At 42.7% G+C, this 25,282-nt stretch overlaps 1 protein-coding gene across 1 annotated transcript in view; it reads right to left on the bottom strand.

Moving 5' to 3' along the window:
* Nucleotides 1-499: 499 nt before the first annotated feature.
* Nucleotides 500-25,282, bottom strand: part of Igsf11 (immunoglobulin superfamily member 11) — a 125,946-nt gene continuing 101,163 nt past the window's right edge. The window contains exons 2-7 of the mRNA XM_055625202.1: nt 18,872-19,035; nt 16,638-16,845; nt 15,738-15,893; nt 5,353-5,475; nt 4,459-4,609; nt 500-2,299 (exon numbers count right to left, since the gene is read on the bottom strand). Coding sequence (XP_055481177.1) covers nt 1,864-2,299; nt 4,459-4,609; nt 5,353-5,475; nt 15,738-15,893; nt 16,638-16,845; nt 18,872-19,035 — 1,238 coding nt within the window. The 3' untranslated portion in view covers nt 500-1,863. The remainder of the gene's footprint in view (nt 2,300-4,458; nt 4,610-5,352; nt 5,476-15,737; nt 15,894-16,637; nt 16,846-18,871; nt 19,036-25,282) is intronic.

Genomic DNA, 25,282 nt, shown 5'->3' with positions numbered 1-25,282 from the left:
AGTCAAGAACCCTCAAGTGGGGGGAAAAAGTAACACTACAGTAAATTTATCTTCTTATCAACATTGAAATGTTCACAACAATAAAGTTCTGAGTGTGGCCCTCTTGGAAAAATAGTATATGCAGCCACTGATGGTTTCCATTTACTCAAATAACTGAAGTCAGGAGGCCACTCCCTGTGAAGACTATGTCCACAGGGATAGAAGGCAAGAAGCATAGTGGAAGAGGGGCAGAGGGAACATAAGAAAAAACAAACAAACAAACAAACAAACAAACAAACCTATATTCTTTGAAAATTGTAGGCTTGGTAGTACAAACAATTTAAAAAACAATTCTTGGAAGAAATCACCATGAGTTGCCCTAAAGTGCAATTAAGGCAAGATAGTCACCAATACAAGTACAGCCAGATACACACAGCACAACAAAGAGCAGGGAGTCTGTAAATGAATCTGGTGAACTGCAAGGCCAGCCAAGCCAAGTAATTAGACAAAAAAAAAAAAAAAAAAAAAAAAAAAAAAAAGGGGGGGGGGAGTCTTTTTACATTGGTATGCAAAATGTGCTCAGGCAAAACTGCACACCCAAATTTTCCAAATGCTGAGCAGACCCCCAAGAGCACACTGGAAGATCCCCATCTGTCTAACCTTTATTATTCTTTTGGGGAAAAAAAATTCTTATGAAAGAAACAAAACAACTCCTCTGGCCCTTTTTGCAATAACCTACTAACCTCTACTTGTCAAACAAGAGGGAATTATCTTCCTCAGTACAAAAGGCATCTGGCACTGCCCTCATTAAAAGTGACCCATGTGACAGCAAGGTTGCCATACACAGCCCCTTCCGGCACCGCTAGCAAAGGCCCTCCCACCTGCCTCCACTTGGCTGGTTTTCAGCACAGCCTACCTTACTCCCTAAAAGGCTTCCATGATGGGCCTTCCGCTGAGTCACTGAGTACAATCACTGGACCAGGCGTTAAGTTCTTGCTTTTCTAGTCCACTGTCTCCCGAGTATTTAAAAAAAATAGTTTTCTTTTAAAAAAATATTTTTTCTTCAGGAAATCATGAACAGTAATTGCCATGGACCTGTAAGAGATCCCAGAGTAACACAGACAAGAATCTGTCAGTATAGCAAAATCCCAAGTATGAAGTTCATGGTTCAGGAAGAGGTAAATAAATAAGTGTGTGTGAGTGTGTGTTTGTGTGTGTGTGTGTGCGTGCAGGGTGTTCACAAAAAGTTTCCTCATCTTTTTCCCCATTTCTAGCTGACCTGTGTTCTGTACAATTATGCCTCTACGATAAGGAGCTAGCCGGGTTGGAATGTATCCATAGTACCATTAAGCCCTTACCATTATAAGGGCGTGGGAGAGGCAGCACATACCACGGGCTTGCTCCTGGGTTTTTTGTTTTGTTTTGTTTTTCTCTGAAGACACCTATTTTAAAAAATAATTTCAATATTTAAATTCCACCTGGCACTTTAAGTCTCCTGAAAATTATTAAGTTAGGCAAGAAGTAAAGAACCGGCCTACCTGGACCACGGTTTGGGTCGTGAGTGCTGTTCTGTTTCTAGCATTCTCCTTGGCTTGGCACATCTTTTGAGATACAGCATTTATTTGTTTATTGATTCATTCATTTCTTTTAGCTGAGTCTCAAGACAACTATAGTGGGAAAATAGTCTTTCTGAGTCTTCAGGACGGAATACGCCCAGGCCACTTCACACACTGCAGTGGCCAGGGAACAGCATCCCCTTCTTTGTACTTTTTACTAATGTAGCTGTAACAAAAGTCTACCTTTCCAGCACTCACCCGCCCCACTCTCCCCCTTGTCTGGAGGCATCCCATTCATTCTCTTCTGAACACAGCGTCCTCAATCACCCTAGACCAGGGACCCAGCCCGACTCTGGGCAGGCACCATGACAGGCACTGCGCCGATGCGCTCCAGGGTCATTTGGCTGATGGTGGCGGAATGTGTGTGCTGAGGCCAAGGCTTCCTGCTGACGGAACCGTTGTTGTTCCTGGGCATGACCTGGGGTGGTGACCCTCTGTTGGTTGTCACCACCAGAGTCTTGTGTGGGCCAGAGGCCAGATGGTTCCCATTTGCATAGATGGACGGGATGACAGCATTGCCAGAGAAAGGCTGGCCTAAGTCACTGAAGTGGTTGAATGACTCTGTGTTTCTATTCGTTTTGGGGTTGTTGCTCCAGTATCGGCTGTTGTAGGTATTGGAAGACGTCAATGTGTTATTTTCTGAGGAGGATATCTCTGTGTGAAATGCTTTGGCAGAGGAGCATTTAGGTGGAAGATCATCCTCTCTGAAATGAAACAAAGATATAAAGTTATACATATATATATACACACACAACATATATACACACACATATATAGTTAAACACCTGTTTTAACTATAAAGACAACTCGCGAGTAAATCCACCAAATTATTTGTCTTAAAACACCCAGGAAAGCAAGCTATGCACATTGGAGAATTGAAAAAGTCATTCATGGTGTCTAGACACTACTACCAGTGGGGCTGGAAAAGCCATTATGGTGTGCTGTCGAGAGAGCAGGTAGCTGAGAGGAAGACCAGAGAAGCAGGGAGGGGCCAAATCCTGAAAGGTCAGTACGCCTCGCTGAGAAGACATGATTCATTGGAGTATTTCAACAAGGATATGCATGCGTTGGGCCCTCAAATCCCAGGAGCTATTTTTCTTTAAAGACCATCTCAACATTTCTTTTCTTTAATACAGTTGTATTTTTTTTTAACTGCCTGGTAGGATTTTTGTGTCTTGGAATGTCCATTAAGGAATTAAGATTAAGTTTTGAAAACTGATCTCCACTGAGGGGCGTTTTGAGAGTGGAATGTATTGAGGGGCTGGAGGCCTGGCTAATTTGGAATAGATAAGGTCATCAGCGTAGCACACCATGACCCAATCCCAGCTGCTGCATAAGAAGAGAAAGATCAGGCAGATACACGCATTCCCTGTCTCTCACTGTGGGAGGCTATGTGCTGTATTGACTTTGGGACAGGAAGTCACCACCAGCTGCCAACCCTAGCCCTAGTGGCTCTGGAAGCATCAACCAAAAGTATTTTTACATAAAGTTTCTCAACCATGTTTGTAGTAGCCTTATTTGTAACATCCAGAAGCTGGAAACAACCCAGATGTCCCTCAGCTGAGGAATGGATACAGATATTGTGGTAAATTTACACAATGGAATATTACTCAGCCATTAAAAACAAAGAAATCATGAAATTTGTGGGATCTAGAAAAGATCATCCTGAGTGAGGTATCCCAAAAGCAGAAAGACACACATTGTACATACTCACTTATAAGTGGATATTAGACATATAATATAGGTTAATCATACTAAAATCTATATACCTAAGGAACCTAATCAAGGAGGAGGACCATGGGTAAGATGATCAATCTTCATTCAGAAAGGCAAATGAGATGAACATTGGAAGAGGGAGAAAACAGGGAACAGGACAGGAGCCTATCACAGAGGGCCTCTGAAAGACTCCACCCATCCATATCAAAACATATGCTGAGACTTATAGCCAAATTTTGGGCAGAGTGCAGGGAATTTTATGAAAGAAGGGAAAGATAGAAAGACCTGGAGGGGACAGGAACTCCACAAGGAGAGCAACAGAACCAAAAAATCTGGGCACAGGGTCTTTTCTGAAACTGATACTCCAAACAAGGACCATGAATGGCGATAACTTAGAACTCCTACACAGAAGTAGCCCAGGGCAGCTCAGTATCCAAGAGGGTTCCCCAATGATAGGACCAGGGACCATCTTTGACATGAACTCAGTGGCTGGCTCTTTGATCACCTCCACCTGAGGGGGGAGTAGTCTTGCCAGGCCACAGAGGAAGACAATGCAACCACTCCTGATGAGACCTGATAGGCTAGGGTCAGATGGAAGGGGAGGAGGACTTCCCCTATCAGTGGATTGGGGGAGGGGCATAGGAAAAGAAGAGGGAGGGAGAGTGGGATTGGGAAGGGACTGGGGGAAGGGGCTACAGCTAGGATACAAAGTGAATAAACTGTAATTCATAAGAAAATTTAAAAAAAGGATGCCTGGTGTATGTTATTATAGTGTTGAAAGTGACTGATAAACCCCTTCATACCAAGCCATGGTGCAGCGCATAGGTAGAAACTGTTGTGTTTGTGAGGTAATCCCCTTTGCTGCTTGCGCCCATCTATTATAATGGTCAACATAAAACGTGTTTTATGGGCTATTCTGGGGTGACAGTTACTATCTAGTGAGCTCCCACTTAGACTCATGAAGGATCTTTGTGAATAAAAGTGAGTATGCCCACGAGGAAAAGTGATATACATGAACAAGAAAATGGTGTCTGGACATTTTCGTTACCTTGACCATAAGAGTTATAAGACCGGCAAAGAAACCTTGACTCTGAAATGAAAAGAACAACACGCTGACTCTGTGAGATCCTTAATATGATAGACTAACCTGATTTCATTGGGAATCTCTTCCTCCTCCTCCTCTTTATTTTTGCTTCTCCAGTAGAAAAACGCCCCTGAAATTAGTGCGATGCAAACAATGATAAGAACTGCGCCTGTGCCGACAGCTCCAGCTATCACTCCAACGCTTCGGGGCTGGGCTGAAAAACATATGGAAGGTAGATTTAAAGAAAAGACAGAGGAACAGCCCCTGCCATGCAACTGTACACACACAAGTAAGTCTGCTTAGAATGTCCAAAACCACCCAAGGCATCCCATCCACATGAAGTTAGGCCTTCATTAACCTTTGACATTCCAAGGAGGCTTTTAGCAACTGTTGAATGAGTAAACCATCAAAACCCCGCAAGGCCCCAGAAGAGCAGCAGCTGGACTGAGGCAGGAGACAGTGCCAACTGAACTTGCCTTGGCGCCCCCAAGAGAGCCTTGGATCTCAGATGCTTTATGGCGTCACTCCAGTCACATGACTCCCTTCTACAAGCAGAATCAAAATAACCTAGATCCCCACACACACACACACACACACAAAAAAAAAGTGCTGTGCATTGCTTTTCTATAGCTGAGCAACCAGAAGCTACAAGGAATTAGGGGGAAACACACGTGTATTATGAGAATGCTACCATGCGTACAGATTTATGTTATATCCATAATAGTGTGACGTGAAGATTAGTTTCGTTCTGATTATCCTGAGAAGACACTTTGTCATAATGATTGTCCTGTCAAGAAGGCTTAAGTACTAAAACTTTTATAAAGTGTTTTCAGCAATGGTTAGAAGAATTTGTTTACTCTTCACACGCTCTCAGGACCATTATGTAGGACCCTGCACTTTATGACTTAACAAGAAAGACTTAGCCACATGTGCCTTGCGTTGGCCTTCTGTACTTACGTGAGATAACCTGGAGATCCAGGAGACAGGTGCTGGTCCCAATGGCATTAGAAGCCACACACTGGTACAGACCGGAAGACAGGGCACTGATATTCCGGATGGTGACTGTTCCCTGGACCTGGTCTGTCACAAAGACAATAATCAAGTGACAGCTTCATGGAACGAAGAAGGAAAACAAAGAAATCAGCACAAAGACGACATTATACACATACTGGAGAGTTGCCAAATTTTTTTCTTTTTCTTTTTTTTTGGGGGGGGATGGAGTGGGGGAAGAGGAATGTCTGGTTCACAAATGTTAAAGAAAATAATGATGGCATATTAAAGACACAGAAATAGCAAGGACTGTCCTAAATAAGGACAATCTTGAAACTCGAGGGAGTCTAGCAAATCATAACAGATGTTAGCAGCGTTCCCTGACCAGGGAGTTAACAGCTTGTCCTTGAGCGTTTATGATCAGAAGCATCATGTTGGAAATGCTAGGCAAATGCAATAACATGAAGGTCAGGCTAGACCCTACATGGTTTGCTTTGTACATGATGGAGAATGAACCAGGTCTGGGCTCTAAGTATCACACTGTTGGAAGTGGATGCGGAAGAGAGTCTGAAGAGGAGCCTCAGAACACATCACCATATCACAGAATTTCCCATTAACTATATGGAGCATCTCTGAGCCAAGGTCATCTAGTGAAGGCACACCATGCCCTGCAGGAAAGGTCCTGCATTAGTGGCCCATGTGCCCTTCACCCTCTAGGAGCAGCTCAGGGAAGTTTGGCTTTGATGCGAAGCAGCAATGGATCCAGAGTGGAAAAAGTCAGGGTAGCCAGTGATTGCTGCTCCCCATGGGAGGAAGTTTTGTTGTAGGCTTTATTTTCAAACCCACCACACTGGCATATTGAGAAAAGCTCTAACTGATAATACTTGGGCAACCCAACAGTACCAACCCAGCTTAGTCACTTATTCCTACATGATTAGATGAGTTACCAGGAGAACAAGAATATGTCAAGTACTGGATAAACTTTTTCAGATGGCTATTTTTCCAATGATCCTTTGAGATATATTTTTATTATTAGCCTACTGAACAGAGGCACTGAAATTCTAGATGGCTAATAAGAGTACACAGCTGGTTGCTAGAAACTGCAATTGCTCGGGTGGAATCTGTGCTCTGTGCCTCAGGAACTCCCTGCTGCTGGAAAGAAAACACATTGGTCATCAGAAACATCCAAAACAGTGCAAACTTAGAAGCCAATGGGAAAGGCTCTTAATGGCATGTGTGACATGTACCAGATACAAAGTCCAAGGATGCCTAAGCCTATCCTGGGAACTGTCTCCACCCTGGCTTGACTTTTATGCAGCACTACGGTTTAGTTATTTGCTGGTGGCTTTCATGTTTATCTACACCAAAGCCAGAAGCAGAAAGCTCGGCTTTATCAGTTCCTTCATTTAGGGCATAAACGTATGGAGACCCTCTCACTGTGCTGGCTAATCCAGAGAACAGTGCCAGGATGATCAACAGGACAGACCTTGATGAAGCAAGAAAGCAAGGAGTCTCAGTAAATGGGTTAATCAGTAGCCAGGCAGGGCTACAGACCAAGGGATGGACATCTAGTGAGCGTCTGGAACTTGAATAGAATACAGGTGAGGAGGGAACCACAGCCACAGCTTCCCATATCTCACTGCTGCCAGAGGTGTCTACCACAATGCAGTGGGTGTGTTCATGAATGGCAGAATCATCAAACACGAAGTAACATCAAATCGCAGGCCAGACAAAGGATAGAGACTTGCTGCTTGCCCTTTTCTACGGGAGTACTTAAAAGGTTGAATCCATCTCCCACAAATATCTTACATATCTATGAAAAGACAGTAACTTTGGATTGGTTTATATGTAACAAAATCAAGATATTTAATGGTTACTTGGTTTTCATGAATTATTTTTTCTGTGTGTGTGTGTGTGTGTGTGTGTGTAAGTGTGTATACACACATGAACAATGTCTGTAAAAACACGTGGCTCGGTGAGGCTGCCATGCCATGTTATAGCTTAGGCATAATCAGGTGATACATGAGACACATTGATAAAAAGGGATGAAGAAGAAACAAATCGGGTAAAGCTGAGCTAGGAGCGACCTCAGCAGCTCATGCCTATGACTCCAATTCCAGGGGATCTGACGCCATTTTGTGGCTTTGATGGGCACCTGGCCTCAAGTACACATACCCACACAGAGACACATAAAATAAAATCTTAGCAAGAATTAAAGAGGACATTATAAGCAGTTAATATTGTAATGGCCACTCTTAAGGAGAAAATTTGAACGCTGTGTGAGATTCTATACATTGGTCAGTAGGTCTGGTCTTTGCTCAGTAGACACATAAGTGAATTAAGTATCACTTTTATGTTGGTGTTGGCTGGGTTAAGCTGCTGGTGATTTTATTCATCTTGAATGCTAACCTTTCCCATTTCTTCCCTAGCCCATCACCTGCTTCAAGCCTTCTTCACTCCTCAAAGCCTCCCATTTATGACCCTTGCCACCTTTTCCGGCTACACGTCGCTGAATACGCACATGTCTGAGAGAACATCCAAACTCCTCAAATGTTACATAAATTCTCACAATCTGTGTGTGATGTTTTAAGTTATAACCTCTAGCATTCATTTTTTTAAGGAGTTGTAATAGTGAACATTACTTGGCTCTTATTTCTTTTTTGTTCCAGATTGTCTCTAGTAATAACGGCAGAGAGGTCACAAAAGATGGGGGAAGAAAAGCACCCACTTATTCAATAGCTTAAGTGTGTGAAAACATTTCTTCTTCCATAAGAACCATTTAAATACTCAGACTAGGTAAGGAAATAGTTGTGCTTCTTTTATCTAAAATAAAATTTTCAGGGACTTGTATGAAGAAAGTGGACAATCTTGTCTTTTTGTGGTTTTAGTGGAATTGCTTTGGATTTCTCTCCATCTAAATTGATGTTGGCCAGGAGCTTTCTGTAAGCTGCCTTTATTATGTTGAGGTATGTCCTTTGTATCTCTTAGGTCTCCAGGATTTTTATCAGGTGTTGGATTTTGTCAAAGGCCTAATGAGATGATCATGTGGTTTTTAATCTTTCAGTTTGTTTATATAGTGGATTACATTTATCAATTCACATATGTTGAACAATTCCTGCGTCTCTGGGGTGGAGCCTACTTGATCACGGTGAATGATCTTTTTGATGTGTTCTTGGATTCAGTTTGCATGTACTTTACTGAAATTTTTTACATCTACGATCATACGGGAAATTGATCTGTGTTGTCTGACTGTTTCCTTCAAAACTGAACAGATTCCTTCACTGCAAGGAAGCTCTTTAAAGAGAAAGATACACAACTCAAGATAGCTACAGGAAGTCCCTGAAACTTACTGGAATCACTAGGTCCCTCTTTGCCAGAGTAAAAAATAAAAGTTCAGAGTCCCTTTTAGGGGGAAGGGAGCCTAGATGCAAAGGAGACTGTCAGAGAAGAAAAGCTGCAAAGAGGACTCTGAGAGCAGCCTGGCTGCCTGGAAGAAGCAGAAACCAGCTGACCTACCTGGAAGGTGTTTAGTCCAATGAAGGCACCTGGAAAGCACACTTCTACCTGTTGGGCTGCCTACAGGCTGTGCAGTGTGCTCCAGGTTCCCGGGTTTAGGAGCTGTCACCGATGCTGAGGTGGACACGGTGATACAGCTGTCTGAGCCATCCTGCTCCTGTAAGTAACCCATCACCCGCATTCCTGAAAATAGCCCCAATAAACCAGTTGGTTCGTCAAGCTGGACTTCAGTAGTACCCTTTGTTCTGTTTGGGATCCCTATCTGGGGTGAGTACATGTGTATTTTGTCTCCCCAGAAAACGATTTGTCACACAAAAGTCTGTAATTCTCTTTGTTGAGTCTTTATGTGGTTTGGGTATTAGGATTAACTGTGGCCTTGTAAACCGAATCGGGCAATAATCTGTTTCTATTTTATGGAATAATTTTGCACAGTCTGGTAGAATTCTGCCCTAAAACCATCTGGACCTGGGCTTTTTCAATAGGGAGCTTTTTAAAAATTTATTTATTTATTCACTAATCCCCCTAATAGGGAGATTTTTAAGGACTGCTCCTATTTCATTATGGATTAGAGGTCTGTTTAAATTATGTGATTATGATTTAACTTTGGTTAGTGGTATGTACTGGAAAAAATTACTCCTTTTTATTTTATTATTTTTTTGTAGATTTTCTAAACTGGTGGACTACAGGTTATGAGTCTGTGGTCTTCCTCAGTGTATGTTGTTGATGACCCCCTTTTCATTTATGATTTTGTTAATTTGGGTTTCTCCCTTGTAATACAACAGTATCAGATTACAGTGATTTTTTTTAAGATCATCTCCTTTTTTAAGATTTTAAGATCAACCCTTCCAGCTGTGTGATTTCCAGCAAAGCTCTGCACAGTATTCAGTTACAAATGAAGGGGGTCAACCAAGTGGTTCTTAAAAATACAAGAAAAGATGGACAGCTTAGCTTTGGAAGCTGTTAACGACTGATAAATAAAATTATAATGCTTCATTTTCCAAAGGAAAGAATATCAGAAATGGTCATGGTTTGACCTAATTTAAAAGGGGGGGGGGCATATTTTAAGGTTCTCTAGGTTTCGGCTTTGTGAGGGTTTTTCTCCCTCTTCAAGTCAGGACCAAAGGACACAGTCCTAATTGTATCCCACAGATTTATTTTTACTGAGTTAAAGTTTTACTGAGCCCTGAGAAGAGCTGCTGTGTTCACTGAAGCCCTGGACTAGCAGGAAGCTGGATGGTTAGAGAATAGGTCACTCCTGAAATCAGCCACCCTGTGCAGGAGGAGACACCTCCTTCCTGGTGTGTCGACGTGTCATTCGAGTGACTTTCTGGCTGTACATTAGACATTTATTTAAAGCATCAATGCTAGATGCTACTGCAGGCCAGCTCAGTAAGAATATTTGGAGGAGGTCGTGGGAATTGACATGCAGTAAAGACTGATGGGTGATTTTTATGCATGGTAAGATACAGACCCTTATGCTAGAATATGTACTACAAGTTACAGTATCCGGCAACTTTTATATACATAATTTCAAAGTGTCTTACATTGGATTTAGAAGTCTGCCCGGCATGTTCAGCTTGCAGCTGAACATGGTCAGGAATAGCTATAAATGCTGCCCAACACAAAATCATATATATGATATTTTTTTTCCTGTATGAACCTTGGCAGCATCCTGTCACAGAAGTCAAAAGGCTGGGCATGCTGGGCAGAACAAACATGAAGATACATTCTTAAGGAGCTTCTTACAACATAGCAGAAATTGTGAAACTCTCCTAAAATATACTAGACCCAAAATAAAGTCACAATTTTGAAGTTTAAACACCCAGTAGTAGGAGATTAATATCTACAAGGTAATCCCAATAAGAATTTTGTGAAATGAATTTTTATGTTATGGAAAATGGCCATCATACAGTCTTTCATTCAAAGAGCCAGGTTATGAAACCACACTGACATAAAACCAAAAGAAGTAAATACATTAACCTATGGATGACAAGGCCATCTGCCTTATGATGGGTGCTACGTTAAACTGCTGTTTTCTGTTACCAGGGAAGACTGCACTATTTACTTCCTTGATCTACATTCTGATTGTTACAGTTTATTGATCTGCCACATTTCTATAATATTTAGATGTCACGATTGTGGACAACAAAGTTTGCCATGGAATCCTAAACTAAAAGTGCTAAACTCAGAAGCAGAGAACTGAATGATGATTGCCAGGGAGCAACCACGGACGACGTTGCTTAAAGGGAACAAAGCTTCTGTCGGGCTAAGTGGAAATGTCTAACGTATGCTGGAGACTTGAGAGACAACATGGGGACATGCCAGCAGCACTGTTACATACTCAAGATTTGCTGAGAGGGGAATCTTAAGTGTTCTGACCCACTCGCCCACTACAGCACACAAAACAGTCATAGCTGTGGGAGGTGATGAGAGCCTTTAGGTTGACTGTGGTCCCCACCTCACAATGCCCAGATGAACCAAATGTGGTATATACTAAAAATATGTGGAAGGTTTATTTGCGAATCTTGATGAAGTTGGCGGGAATAAAGATGGAGAATGCCCAAGACAGCATCACAACTAAGAAGTATCCCACTCACATGGTCAGTATGTGAATCAAACTCCACGTTGAAGCACTGTTGTGTTCCTGGAACACAGTTCTGCTGTTTTCAAGAGTTGCTCCATTGACTGGGTGGATACAGTGATCAGAGGGCCACAGAGGAGGATGGCCAATGGTTTTGTCATTTTGTTTGGTCGGTTTTGTTTTCTACAGTCATGGCCACTTTTAATGTCTCAATATCAAGTAATCGCATAAATTGAATTGGGCAGCTTTTTCTTCTTTGAAAACAGTGTGAGGGAGCAGAAAGATGGGGACAGGCTTATAATTCTGTAGGCTTTACCTTGGGAAGCTTGGTCTGTGTGTATGTTTAGTTGGTGTTTCTACGGATCTACTCTATTTCATGATAGAGGTTTACCTCAGTTTCCTGTACGCGGCATATTTTTAATGTATCTTTTGTTCAACTGTATATTACACAGCATCAATTTGTTCACAGTATTGAAGTATTTGTTCTCTATATTGAAGCCAAGGGAAGGATTAGAGAATCCTGGACTCAGAAGCGGTTTGAATCCAGGATTGATATGTGACTGTGGGTCTTTGTCTCTATGTATAAAATAAGACAGTCGGAGAAACTGGATTATGGTTAGATAATGATGAAGCAGTAGCACCCTTGAAATGTTTAGAACAGTATCTGCCATGTATAAGGACTTCTTAAATATTCTTCTTTATGTTACTGTTCTAATCCTATGAATTTTAAAGCTCTGTGTTCCCTCACACTTCCAATACTGTTTGCATAACTTTCCTCTTTAATCTGCTACACTAACCCCTCCTTTTGATTTCATTTATTCTTTTTCACTGTTGGAGCATTAGAATCCATTCCTTCATTCATCACATACCAACAGCTGTCCTAGGTGCTGAAGACAAATCAGATGCCAGGCCAGATACATGACTCTCTACAGAGCGTCCTAGTGGTTGAGGATTCAGTATATTACACCAGCAAATATACAGTGTTTCGCAGGGTGTTCTATGCAGAAGAAATAGAGCAGGGAGAAATGGAATAGCTGGAGGAGAGCGAGCTCCGGTTGTGAATACCGGGCTCAGTGAGGGCATTACGGAGTGGAGGACAGACTAGTATGCAGGAGTGACCACATGAACACACGGGCTAGAGAGGCTTCCGGGCGGGAGGAATGCCTATGTGAAGCTCTGCCTCAGGAGTTGGTCTGGTACGATGAACCTCCCAGGGGTCAGTGTGCTTGGAGCGAGTGAGCAAGGCAGAGAACAGTTGGGGCTCACAGGTCTGCAGAATACTGTCCTGGGGGCGCTGGGATTGATGTGCGCATCACAGGCCATTTGTTAATTACTCTGCTCGGTCTCTATGGCTTTGGCACTAGTGTATTCGCTTGGGGTGGTGTCTGGTGATGCAGATGTGTGTCGGAACTACGAAGTTGTTTCATTCTTTTGCTTATGCTACTTCCTTACCCACTTGAGCTATGTCATCAGGAGCTCACAGGCTTCTTGGTTATTTTTATCCTTTCTTGTTAAAGGTGGTAATACCTTTCTTTGGCTAGTTCTCATCAGGATGTTTCTGTTCTGTGGCTCCTTTGCTTTCAGCTCTCTATAGGTTAGATTCATCTCTAACTTGTGTGTGTGTGTGTGTGTGTGTGTGTGTATTTAGTTTGATTTTTAATCTGTAACCTGAAAGGCCTCTATCCTTTGACTATCTGAATTAATTTTATTTGCTATCACTCTGTTTAAATCTACTCCATTTTCTTCTAGTTGTTAAGCTTTCTCTCTACTGACCCCAGTTCCACCCATACCTTCTACAGTGGTTTAATGGGGGCATGTCTAATTTAGACAGGATGTCATGTAACCCAGGCTGGCCTAGAACTTGTCATACAGCCCGGGCTGACCTTGACCTTCTGACCTTCTGCCTTTACCCCTGAGTGCCAGAATGACAGGCACGTGCCACTATGCCTGGTCTTATGTAGGGCTGAGGGATAGAACCTGGGCTTGATGCACGCTAGACAAGCAGTATGAGCTGCATGCCAAGCCCCAACGTCCTTCATAATCTTTCCTTTTCTCCTCTGCCTTACATGCTCTAGTTTTGTTTTTCAATTTTAAAATTCTTAAGGATACTGAGAAGAGTTGTAGTGGCTCAGTCCTGTAATAACATCATTTGGGAGACTAAGATAGTGACTTTTGGGCTAGCCTGAGATACCATGTCTCAAGCCCTCCCACTCTCTCCCCCTCCCTGGAAAGTTAAAACCCAAACAGAAATCTTAATAACTTATTGATAGGACCATACTGTGGGACTATAAGAAAAGGATGCTTTTCGTCAATCTTTTGCTTACGATGTAGGCATCAACGGTGCTGTTGTTTAATCATTTCTTCAACGTGCATTGGTCGGCACTGAACTGTAAGACAATGCTTTCTCACTGTCTTCACTTACACTTATTAGCAGTGACTCAGAAAATATTATTCCATTCTATGGATTATGTACTTATGTTCACAGATTTGGCAGAAAGAACTCGTTCAAGCCCTACATAAAAGAGACACTACTAACTCCAAAATATTGTTCTGTTATTGGTCAAACTCACAGGATGCCCTCCCCTCATGCCAAATATTATTTCCTCAGAAAATGCATCAAGAGTTCAAATTTTAAAATATTATAATATAATCAGCAAAGTAAATCTTCTAGAAAAAAGTTACTTAAGTTGTTTGGGAGACGTATGTTAAGATCTGCTTTGGTAATATAAATATCAAGAGGCGAAACTGAAGAAAAACCATCTCATATTTAACCAGAACAAATAAGGTTATGTGAAGTAATTCTGATAATTTACCAAAGACTGAATTACAAAAGACCACAGTTTTCACGGTTGGCATTCAAGTTTGTCTTTACCCTTGAAATGCCAAAAATTTTAAGCTGCAAATATAGATTTATTACAAACAGGGAGCTACAGGAAGCCCCTCGCTACATGTATATCTCAGCTCACACACACAGGACTGTTGGAAGATTGCCTGTAATTTCCCCCTTTCTCCAGTGCTCCACAAGAATGATAGGGATGTAAATCACAGAACCTCAGTGATATGTGTCAGAGGTTCTGGAAGATACTGTCTACCCCATCATCTTACACAAGGGTTAACACAGGTCTGGAGAGGAAAACTATTGTAGACACAGTTGCTGGCAAAACTGGACTTGAAACAGTTTTCAGCATTTCAACATGAGCTATTTTAGGCATGCCACTTACAATAGTGAGATTAACAAGTCAGTCCACAAGAAAGCTATTTATCCCACGATGTAGCTGAAGCATTTAGCAATGAACAGGCAGCAGGGGACGATGGTACTGCAGCAGTCACTACAAAAGTGACCTGAACGCTATTCAGTTGAAAGTAAGGTTTTAAAGATAAGGAATTTGGGGCTATGCAAATTGAAAGGTGATGGGAAAGTCCACCCGTATTCTTCTGGATTCAACAGCGAGTTTCCTTGTGGCCTTTGTAGAGGTTTGTAGCCCTGGTTCCTAACGACATCTCAAGTCACCCAGCAACAACCCTGTGGCAGGCACAGATCATCAGTACGATTCAAACTGAAGCACAGCCAAGGCTATCTGAGGCCTTTTCATTAAGGGCTAGCTCTCAATAAAGACTTGCCAATCTACCCTATGAATGCGTCAAGGAAAATAGGACACAGCACCGAGGGATGCTAAACTGCATTTTCTTGAAACATAAGACTTTACATAGGCCTATAACTTCATTTCATCTTGTTTTGTGACACTGCAGATTTTTCAAAGATACTTCCCTTACAATCAAATCCAAATGAGTGGATTTGCATATCCAGAACCACCCATGGCATGCATGGCTCCTCCCCTTTACCTATCTGGTGTGGTCTTAGGCCAGGGGTCCCTTTTTCTGTGCTTTGTCATCTTCTTTCTTTTAGTAGACTTGAAGCTGAAACAGGAGAATTAATCTTCTTATGCCTATGCAGATGTCTCTCTTGAACTAAAATGGGCACCTGGGCCTTGATCAGAAAGTGGGTTTGAAGAAGTGTCAAGAACTGTCCTAGCGTTAACTCAGAGAAGTTCCCAGGATGCTATTTTGAAGCTCCACTGAGGAAATGAAATTGTCCTGCCTCTAGATACATTTCTTAAAAGTGGTAGGGGAAGAGAAAGAAAATATCACGTTCACCTTGAAGCTGAATGCCCGATGTTCTCTGTAGTTAGAGACTACCAAAGTTCATTACTTTCCCCAAGCACCCATCAAAGGGGTTCCGTGGCACTGTACGTACCCTGAGTGGCTGTTGGAGGTAGCTTCAGCGTGGTATCTAATTTCTCCCAAAGGTAAGTGGGCCGAGGGATACCTTCCTCGGAGCTACACAGGAGGATGACGTCGCTGCCGATGTCCTGGGATCCTTGGATTTGGCAGTTTGGAGCGGAAGGGGGCACTGGGAAGAATGGGTAACACAGGTTCGCTTTTACTGTGAGCCGACCGACGACACAGGGACGCTCCTCACTGGGGAACTTCGGGGGAGACAACCTCGTGGGGGAAGACAGGAGGCAATCAAGCTCGACCCCCCAGGACGGGGATGGGCACAAGGCCTGCAGGTGCCACAGGCAGGGAGCAAATCTACAAAAGCAGCCTTGGCTTTTGGTTACATTTTAAGGTATCTAAGAGTTGGCTGAATGTTCCCTCTAGAGAAGGGTTCTTAAGACCTTTCAGGTCAACACACCACCTTTAAAGGCGTTGCTGAAAAGACACATTCAACCCCACTTCTCGAGCAGAAATTGACCCCAACAAGCTTCCTCTAACAAAACCCTCCCTAGTGAGGTGTCCTGGTATTTCACAAAGACCAGGTGGGCACACTTTATAGTGGCTCCGTAAGTGAGGCTCAAATTAGAGAGAGCTAACAGTAAGGTGGGGGTTGTTTCTAAATCCAAAACAGTTGATACTCATTAAAGACTGACAAGGACATAAGTAACAAGGATACCAAAATCACCAATGCAACACCAAAGGGTGTGTGTGTATGTGATGATTTACTCCAACACAAAGGGAGTGAAGAGATCCCAGGGCAAGGAGCTCTACTATGCTACATCCACACTGGTGGGGATGGAGCACAGAAGGACATAAGCATGCTTTAGAGTAGACCTGTAAGTGAAGCCCAGGGTAGTGGGACTTGTCTGTCACTTACCTAACACCGTGAGGCCAGCAACCCCAATGTTCCTGCCCCCTCTGTCTGGAAGGTTATTCACCAAGCACTGGTAGGTGCCTGTGTCTGACAGCTGTGTGTTATTGATGAAGATGGAGACGTTGGTAGCGGGCATGGTGCCTGTAAATCCTACCCTCCCGTGGAACCTGGGGGCACCATCAAACATCTGTCCACCCTGATAGAGAATGACCTGCAAAAGGGAGCAACACATAACTAAACTGGGCCTGGTAGCCCCTCCTTGGCACATACCTAGCAGAGAAAACCAAATGTTCCTGCGACAGCAGCAACAACAACAAAATGGAATCTTTAATTTCTCAGGGTTCTTAGCAACTTTTTGTGGGTGCCCCATGTATGAGCATCTTAGGGCTCTAAATTATCCCACACAAAATTAGAATATCTCTTTTCCTTCCTTAGTTTATCAGAAATGTCTTTAGTGCTGAAAGGGTTAGACTAACTTTGTAACCTGTATGTCTTCTAAAGCCTATAGTTTTGAGTTTTAGGTTCAGGTTAAGCTAAAGCCTCTTAGTACCTTTCCAGAGAATGGAAAAATGTGAACCTATCTGTGAGGACAAAAAAAAAAAAAGAAAAAAGGGCAAGCAAGCAATGACCTTCACTCAGCAAAAAGAAGGACCAGACCCTTGTCTTTGAGATAGTGTTTCTTAGCAATGAACCCAGACTTGTTCTGAGTAGCTTTTGACCTCCAGCCAAAAGTCCGCAGCCCCTAATCTTCAAGGATGAGCTAACCACCCCCACCTTCAATTGCAGCTGCATCCACACTTGGCAGGACTGGCCAAGCTTGAGCACCTAAGACTAACCAATTATCTTACTTTATAGCTTCCTCATCCAATCCTAAATTGCCAAGACTGCAACTTCAAATCTCCTGCAATTTTTCTTTTAAAAACCTAAAGGCCTTTGTCTCTGGGTACCACTCTTTGCTGACCGGCAGGGGTGGCCCCATTGCGCAATGGTTAATAAACCTCTTGCTTTTGCAATGAGTCTTGGTCTGGGGGAGTTTCTGGGAAGGGCGCGATCTTGAACTCCTGAGCTGTGAGACCCCAGGTCTTACAGTGCTACTAGACTATCAACACATAAATATTTCCACCAGTAAAAAGCTAACTGTGAGATGAAAATTCAGAAGGCATCTGCTTTGCTGTTCCCATACGGTTAGGCCACAGAATGACAGATCACTCACCATACCGAATACCAGTCATAAAAGAAGTGTCACAAGTCCATGAACTACTATTTTTGCCGATTGCTGTTATCGGACTTAACTATCTTGGGAGGAGACTTAACATACAATATAGCAAAAAGCCCTATGAGCTGAAAATGAGGATCTTCCTGTGCGTGTATGAGAAACCTTACTCAGTCCTTTTAAAAACATCTTTAGGCCCTATCACTGATGTTTAAAATGACCCCAAAAGCTTAATCTACTGCAAAAGTCCAATGGTTTGAAGACATTGTATCCATGTATGCAATTTTCAAATCATAAGTTAAAAATTAATAAATTTTTTAAAGTTTCTATTGGATTTTGTACCATACCATTTACTTCACTTAATATGCTATTAAAATAGAATCTGAAGAGCTTCAGAAAATAGATATCATCTTTGTAAATAAAACTGTGATGCTTATCACAATTTGTTAATTATGTCTGAGATTATTAATTTATTTTCTATAACTAATACAGATTTCTGGGGTTAGCTGTTGTTTTCATGTGCGTTCTTCTGTGTGGTGCATTCTCATTGGTATGAGAGTTTGAACTGGATGGTTAGCCTACTGTGTTTAGATGCATGTTGGCTAGTAAGCCTACTGTGTTAAGATGCACACATAACTCAGCAGAGCAAACTGCTTCCTAGGACTTCTTCCATCATCAGTCTCTTTAGAGAGAACATTCTAAGTCGCATATGTCCTGAAAAAATAGACCTAGCCTTCTCTGTCTTAGTATTTGCCTCTCGGTAGTATCTTCTTTTTAACACTTCAAGGTCCTGCACAAAGCCCTCAGAAGAACCCCGTTAGCAACTGGTGGTGAGAGTGATAACAATGATAATGATGACATCCTTGTAAAATGAGGACAGCCTCATTTTATTAGTAAATCAGAGTATTTACTAATAATGCGACAGGAGAGGGCACACTGACCGGGTCGCCTTACTCTGGAGATCAAAGGCTCCCCTCGCCATCTCTTTGGCGAAGATCCAGTTTTAGAGGCATAACAGAAGTACCTGCTCAGGCTGGTTTGCGTTGGAGAGAGGAATGACCATCCAAATGACATTGAGGTTAATGAGGGCAGCACTGGTGGAGAAGGCGCACGGCAGGACCGCTGTCTGGCCCCGGGCCACCTGGACACTGCCAGGGCTCTCTGACACTTCGAGGGACACTGCGGCACCTGTAGAGAAAGGGACAGTTTGATTCCATATGGCTTGTCCTTTCCTGGAAGCTCTGCGGGTATCACAGCATGACATTACAACCAACCTGCACCTGCCAACACAAGACAGGCCAGTCCAACCAGGGAAGGACTCACCAGTCACTGAGCCAAACTAAGAAACGTGGCTTGTCCCTTCATGTCTTGGAAAGCAATTTTAAAATGTTAGAGACCATATATTCTCTTTTATAGGGCAATAGCACAGTATTTGGGCAGATTCAATACACTATGTCAGAGTTTGAGCAGAAGTTGATAAATCTTGACAAAAGACACGATATGAAATGAATTTTTGAAGCATCCACACCGCAAACCTTAGTGCTTATCTGTTAATCTAACAATGTATGTGCACATCTTTGTGCTAAAAAAAACCATAAAAGACATTAATAAAAGAAGTAATCAGCTCAAATAAATGAGAATATACTTCAGTATTCATGAGCTGGAAGATTCAATGTTAATAAGAGGTCAATTAATTCTCCACAAACTGATAAAATTCAGAACAAATCCAATCAAACCCCTACCAGGCTCTTTTCAAGTACATGGGAATGAATTAATTTTAACACATGAAAACAGAAGAATCACAGAGACTCAAAAGAAATCTAAAAAACATAATAAAAAATAATAATAGTCAATGAATCGAGAGATGGCTCAGCAGTTAAGAGCAATGGCTGCTTTGCAGAAGAGCCTGGTTTGATTGCCACGTCGCAGCTCAGGACCCCTGTGAACTCCAGTCTCATGGTTCCAACACTCTTCTGGGCTCTGAAAGCACTGCACACACATATTTCAAACACAACATGTAGGTAACACACTCAAGCAGTACATAAAACAAAAATAAATTTTTTCGAAATAGGGTTTATACTATCTGATTTCAAATTTTTCTATAGAGCTATAACAATCAAGACAGTTTAGAGTTAGTATGAGAAGTGACTTGTAAACAAATTGCACCTGACTGGGGGTACCTGGTGCTCATGGCCAGGCACTTTTCAACAGGATGCAAACAAAACAAGAAAGCAGCAGGCTTGCTTCCCCCACCAAATGGTACTGGGACAATATGGCAATACTATGTAGATAAAAGGGACTAAGACAGAATTTGAACCCATACCTCATACACAATAAGCTTGGAAACATTCCAAGCTTAAATAAAAATGCTAAACTTATAATCCATCTACAAATAAATACAGAAAAAAAATTAAAGTTACTTTGGTCTAGTCAGAGGGATCTTAAAGTAGTACTAACACTGCGAATGTTATGAATGAAAACAAGATAGTAAAACAGAGCTCATTAAAGTTAAAAGTCTTGGCGTTGGAGAGATAGCTCAGTGGTCTCAGCCACACACATTGCTCTTGTGAAAGACCTTGGTTGGGTTCTCAGTACCTATGTGTAGAAGTTTGGCATGAGGGCATATAACTCCAGTGCCAGGCATCCAGTTCCTTCTTCTGTTCTCTTCCAGCACCTGTGCTCACATGTGCATATAGATGCGTGCACACACACACTCACACACACTCACACACACACACACACACACACACACGTGCGGACACACAGTTTATCAGAATTAAATCAAGAACTTCAAAAACCTTTTTTGCTTCTAACAAATTAAGAAAATACAAAGTTCAAGATATAGCGTGAGCGAAATATTAGAAATCATATTTTATAGAGATCATATCCAAAATATATAAAGACCCATGATAATTCGATTTAAAATGTAATCCAGTGTTAAAGGGATCTACACATCTATGCTGGTCTGAATAAGAATGGCCCCCACAGGTTCAAATATTTGAGTTCTTGGGCACCAGAGAGTGGCACTATTTGGGAAGGATCGGGGCTGTGGCTTTGTTTGAGTAGTTGTGGCCTCGTTGAAGGAAATGTGTCATTGCTGGGGTGGGCTTTGAAGTTTCAAAACCCCAAGCCAGGCCCAGTTTCCCCCTATCCAATCCCACCCCGTTGCCTCTCTGCTTGGAGATCAGAATGTAGCTCTCAGCTGCTGTTCTAGAGCAATGCTCGCCACCATGCCATGATGATAATGGACTGACCCTTTGAAACTGTAAGCGATACCCCCAACTAAATGCTTTCTTTAATAAGAGTTCTATGGTCATGATACCTTTTCACAACAAAAGAACAGTGATGATGACAATATTTAAACCATAACACAACAGTGCACAACTACTGGATTGGCCAACATCAAAACCATACCAAGTGCTTAGAAAAGAGAGGACTCGCATATTGCTTGTAAGAATACAAAATGGCACCAGCTCCTTGGAAAATAGTTTCAGTTTCTTAAAAAATTATACCTAAGCGTATTATAACTTAATGCCGTATTTTAAAACTCTAACTCAACAAAATGGAAACATATTATACAAATACATGTTCATAAATACAGAGAGCAATATTTTTCATATTATGCCACCAAACATAAATAAGTGACCCAAACGTGGTAAACATGAACGAGTAATGCTGTTCAGAAAGGCAGGCCAAACTGCCAATACATGTTGCAACAAGAAAATGAAGCCAGAACTAAAATACTGCACAGCATATTGTCTCCTATGAAAGAAATGTATGGAAAGCTCAACTCTAACCAGACCTGAAGCAGCCTGCAGGCTGTGTGGGCCTGGAGGGGACCATCAGGGGAAGTATAGGCAAGCTCAGGAGGGACTCTGGGATTTTTTAGATTGTTGCCATAGTTATACAGTTGTATACATTTAGTAGAGATCAATACATGTTAAACTTTAAAGGAGTGAATTGACAGAATGGAAACTGTAATAACGCTGTAAAAAATTAAAATACAAAAGGAGGGATCAGAACCAACTCTCCAGAAATCAAAACAACTGTCCTTTTTCTCTACCAACAAGGCCAGCCCCACCGCCTTGCATTGTAGAACAGTGTGAAAATAAAAGCAGATTCAACAGGTCACAAAGACCCTCAAAACAATTTGTCTAAATCATGGAGAGGACACTAAGTTCATGGTAGCATCTTTTTATATGGCAATGATCTTATCTTAATCCCTCCCCCCTAAAAAAAGCAAGACAATGAGATCTTGTTATTACAATTGCTTTTTTAAAGCATGGATAATATCTTCCTCCACAGACCTGCTCGCTCCTCGCATGGGCCAATGATGTTCTCCAGAGTGACATTTTCAGTATAAAATGTTTCATAAAACAAGCCACCTGCGGCTGAATTTAAAGCACCAGATAACAGCATGAAAAGTCCTTCAGTTAGAAAATCATAGGGAAAGCTCTGCAGTTTTAGAAAGCTCAAAGAAACTCGGCAGTTAAGACAAGGAAAAGGATAGGTTTGGGGCAAACTGAAGGTAGTGAATATATAGTTACCTCATAGGACAGACATAGGCTATGAAAAGCATGTACATCACAATGACCTGCTACCATAAATGCCGCTGGAAACTGTCAGGGTTAATGCTGAGAGTGGGCTGGGCAGTGTACAGCTGTGCACGTAGGAGGAGTTCAAGTCTGAGGCCAGCTTGAACTGCAGTGATACCCTGCCTGGAAAGAACAGAAGCAAGAGGGGTAGGGAGGGACAGAGAGGGGAGGAGCCAAGTGTGATGACAAAGTCCTATTATCCCAGAGTGGGGAGGGCATAGCAGAAGCCTGTGAAATACAGACAGCCTGGGCAAGACCCTTCCTCACAGAAGAAAATGAAGAGCCACAGGCACGCCACCATCGGAGCTTTCAGACTGTGCCAGTGCACCTACCCCGCTAAGCTGTGCAAGGCGACGCTCATCATCCATCCTCAAATAAATCATCCATCCTCAAATCAAGCTAAAACTCACTTGATTTTAACAGGGAGGTAGCAGGGAGGGGTAAGGGATGGGGCAGGGATAGGGTGGGAATAGGGTATGGCTGGGGCAGGGATGGAGCAGGGAAGAGGAGCCTGCTGGCAGGAGAAAGCCCCTGCAGCAGTCTTTGTGTTTACTTTACATTTTCACATGATCTAATTCTTGGATCTCACACTTCGGCACAGCTACAGAATAAACAGTCTAGACAGTCAGCTGCCACAGCCTGCCAAGGGGCAGGTGAGCTAGATGTTCTGACCGGACACCTAGCTCCTGCTTCTAATCACCTGTGGAGCACCAAACAGATCACAGACTCCCTGAAACCTGGTGCTTCCTTACACAAGGGGCTTGTGTTATCGCCCTCCCCCACAGGGTGGGATGAGTACCAAAGAGATGGCGGCCACCGTTATGCCTGTCCTCGCTGGTTATGCAATGGAGCATGCTGACCACCCAAGCCTGCAGTCAAGACTGTGTAGGCAGACTCATTTAATTGTGTAAGAATCAAGAGAGGGCACCCACCTCTGAGGCCCTTCCCATCCCCTTGATGGGAATGAGCTGCTTGTTCTAATAAAATTTGTCTCTCCCCCCCCCCAAAAAAAAAAGAGAAAGTAGAAGTTCAGAGAAAAAAATAAAGACCAGTTAAAAGTCACATGACCATTGGGTTAGAAAATGTACACTCTGGGCTCAATGCAGGCAGTTTCGCTATAGAAAACAAACACTAAAATGCCTCATGAATGTTTATTACCACAGCATTAAGCAATCACAAAATTTTAAACTATAACAGGCTTTTACAGAAGTCCATTAGATGGAAACCTCCTCAGTTGCCTGACTGTAAACCTACAACTGAGCTCCAGCTGCCTCACCTCCCTCTCTCCTGTTAGAGAAGCTTATTTAGGACCACCCCCCACCTCCTGTGAACTTTGAATCCTATCCCTTTGGTCCCCTTAGTAACCATGTCACAGACTTCCTCATAGCTTCAAGACCTCTCTCCCCACCGACACTCCCCAGCAGCAATGAAACATTCTCCAGTTACTCAAAGTCGTTCCATTTCAAAACAATCCCTCCCTTCCTGCAAGGCAGCCTTCCCACCCACTCACCCACCCCCAACTCCCAGGATCTGCTGCTTCAGGCTCTTCCTGTGACTCCTTTTGAAGAGCTCTCTACCCTGGCTCTCTAAGGACTGCTCTTTCCCTAGGTCTTTGATCCACTCCTGCCCCACTTCTAAAAGTAACTCCTCCAGCTTCCCAGAGACCTTGTGGCCGCTCAGTCTTTGTAATCTCTCTTGCACCCTCAAGGGCATCTGCCAGAGATTTCTCTGTCGAAATCCACCTCTCCTCAGCCGCAGGGGGACAGCTTGAGTGACTGTGTCTCGTGTTGTACACCTCCCCCCTCCCATACCCACACCCACCCCAGCCTTTCTTGAGTGTTTCTCGGTCTTGGAGCAGTTTCACTCCTTGCCACGGGGCTTTCAAGTGTTCCTGTGCCTCAAAGGATTTCCTGATAGCCACACTTTCCCTGCAATCTTACAGTCTTGAACTGGATTCTCATCTACACACCAATGGCTTCCAAAAGTCTCTCTCAAATGCAAATCTTACTGTCGTCACCTCCTGGACACACGAAAGTGAGCCCTCCTGTGCCAGGCTCCTTTTTAAGACTTCTTCGTTCATTTTTAGGTCTGTATACAAAATAGTGTGTTTTATTATGGCATTTTCATTCATGTGTCATTATACTTTGTTCTTACTCATCCCCCTCCCTGAATTCCCTCCCCTGTGTACTTTGACCCACTCTGGCTGGTTCCCTGCCTTTCCCCATGGACTCCTTCCCCTCTGCTCCACACTTTCATGACATGTGTTTTCCATTACCGTCTTCTTCCCCTCCGCAGTCACCTTTGTAGTTTCAGGAACTACATGTTATTCATGCTCAAACAAACACACGTGCACACACTCATGCATGCACACGCAACACACACACACACCTACAGATATACCTATATTTGTGCTTTTAAGTTTAGATAAAAGATAACATGCATTATTTGTCTGACTCTCACTGATTTCATTTTAACATAATGGTTTCTAATTCCATCCATTTGCCTGTCAATGTCATGATTTCATTTTTTTTTCTTTGCAGACAAATACAATTCCAATGTCTATATGTACCACATTTTCTTCATTCATCTACTGATAGACCTCTAGGCTGTATTTACAGGCCATTGTGAAAAGCACAGCTCTAGATATGGAGGTGCAAGTATCTATGAAGTATGCTGACTTTCTTGTATATTCCCTAGAGGGGTATAGCTGCGGTAGATGGTAGTTACATTTCCGGCTTTGGGGAGAACCTTCACGCAGCCTTCCACAGCGGCTTCACAAGTTTATATTCTCAGATGCACTGTGCAAAGGCTCTTCTTTTTCCATATTCCTACCAGCATTT

This window comes from Psammomys obesus, unplaced genomic scaffold (genome assembly GCF_907164565.1).
Source record: "Psammomys obesus unplaced genomic scaffold, mPsaObe1.curated_primary_1811, whole genome shotgun sequence".
Taxonomy (NCBI): domain Eukaryota; kingdom Metazoa; phylum Chordata; class Mammalia; order Rodentia; family Muridae; genus Psammomys; species Psammomys obesus.
Note: the sequence above shows the minus strand (reverse complement) of the source record. Positions and strands in the feature narration are given on the sequence as shown.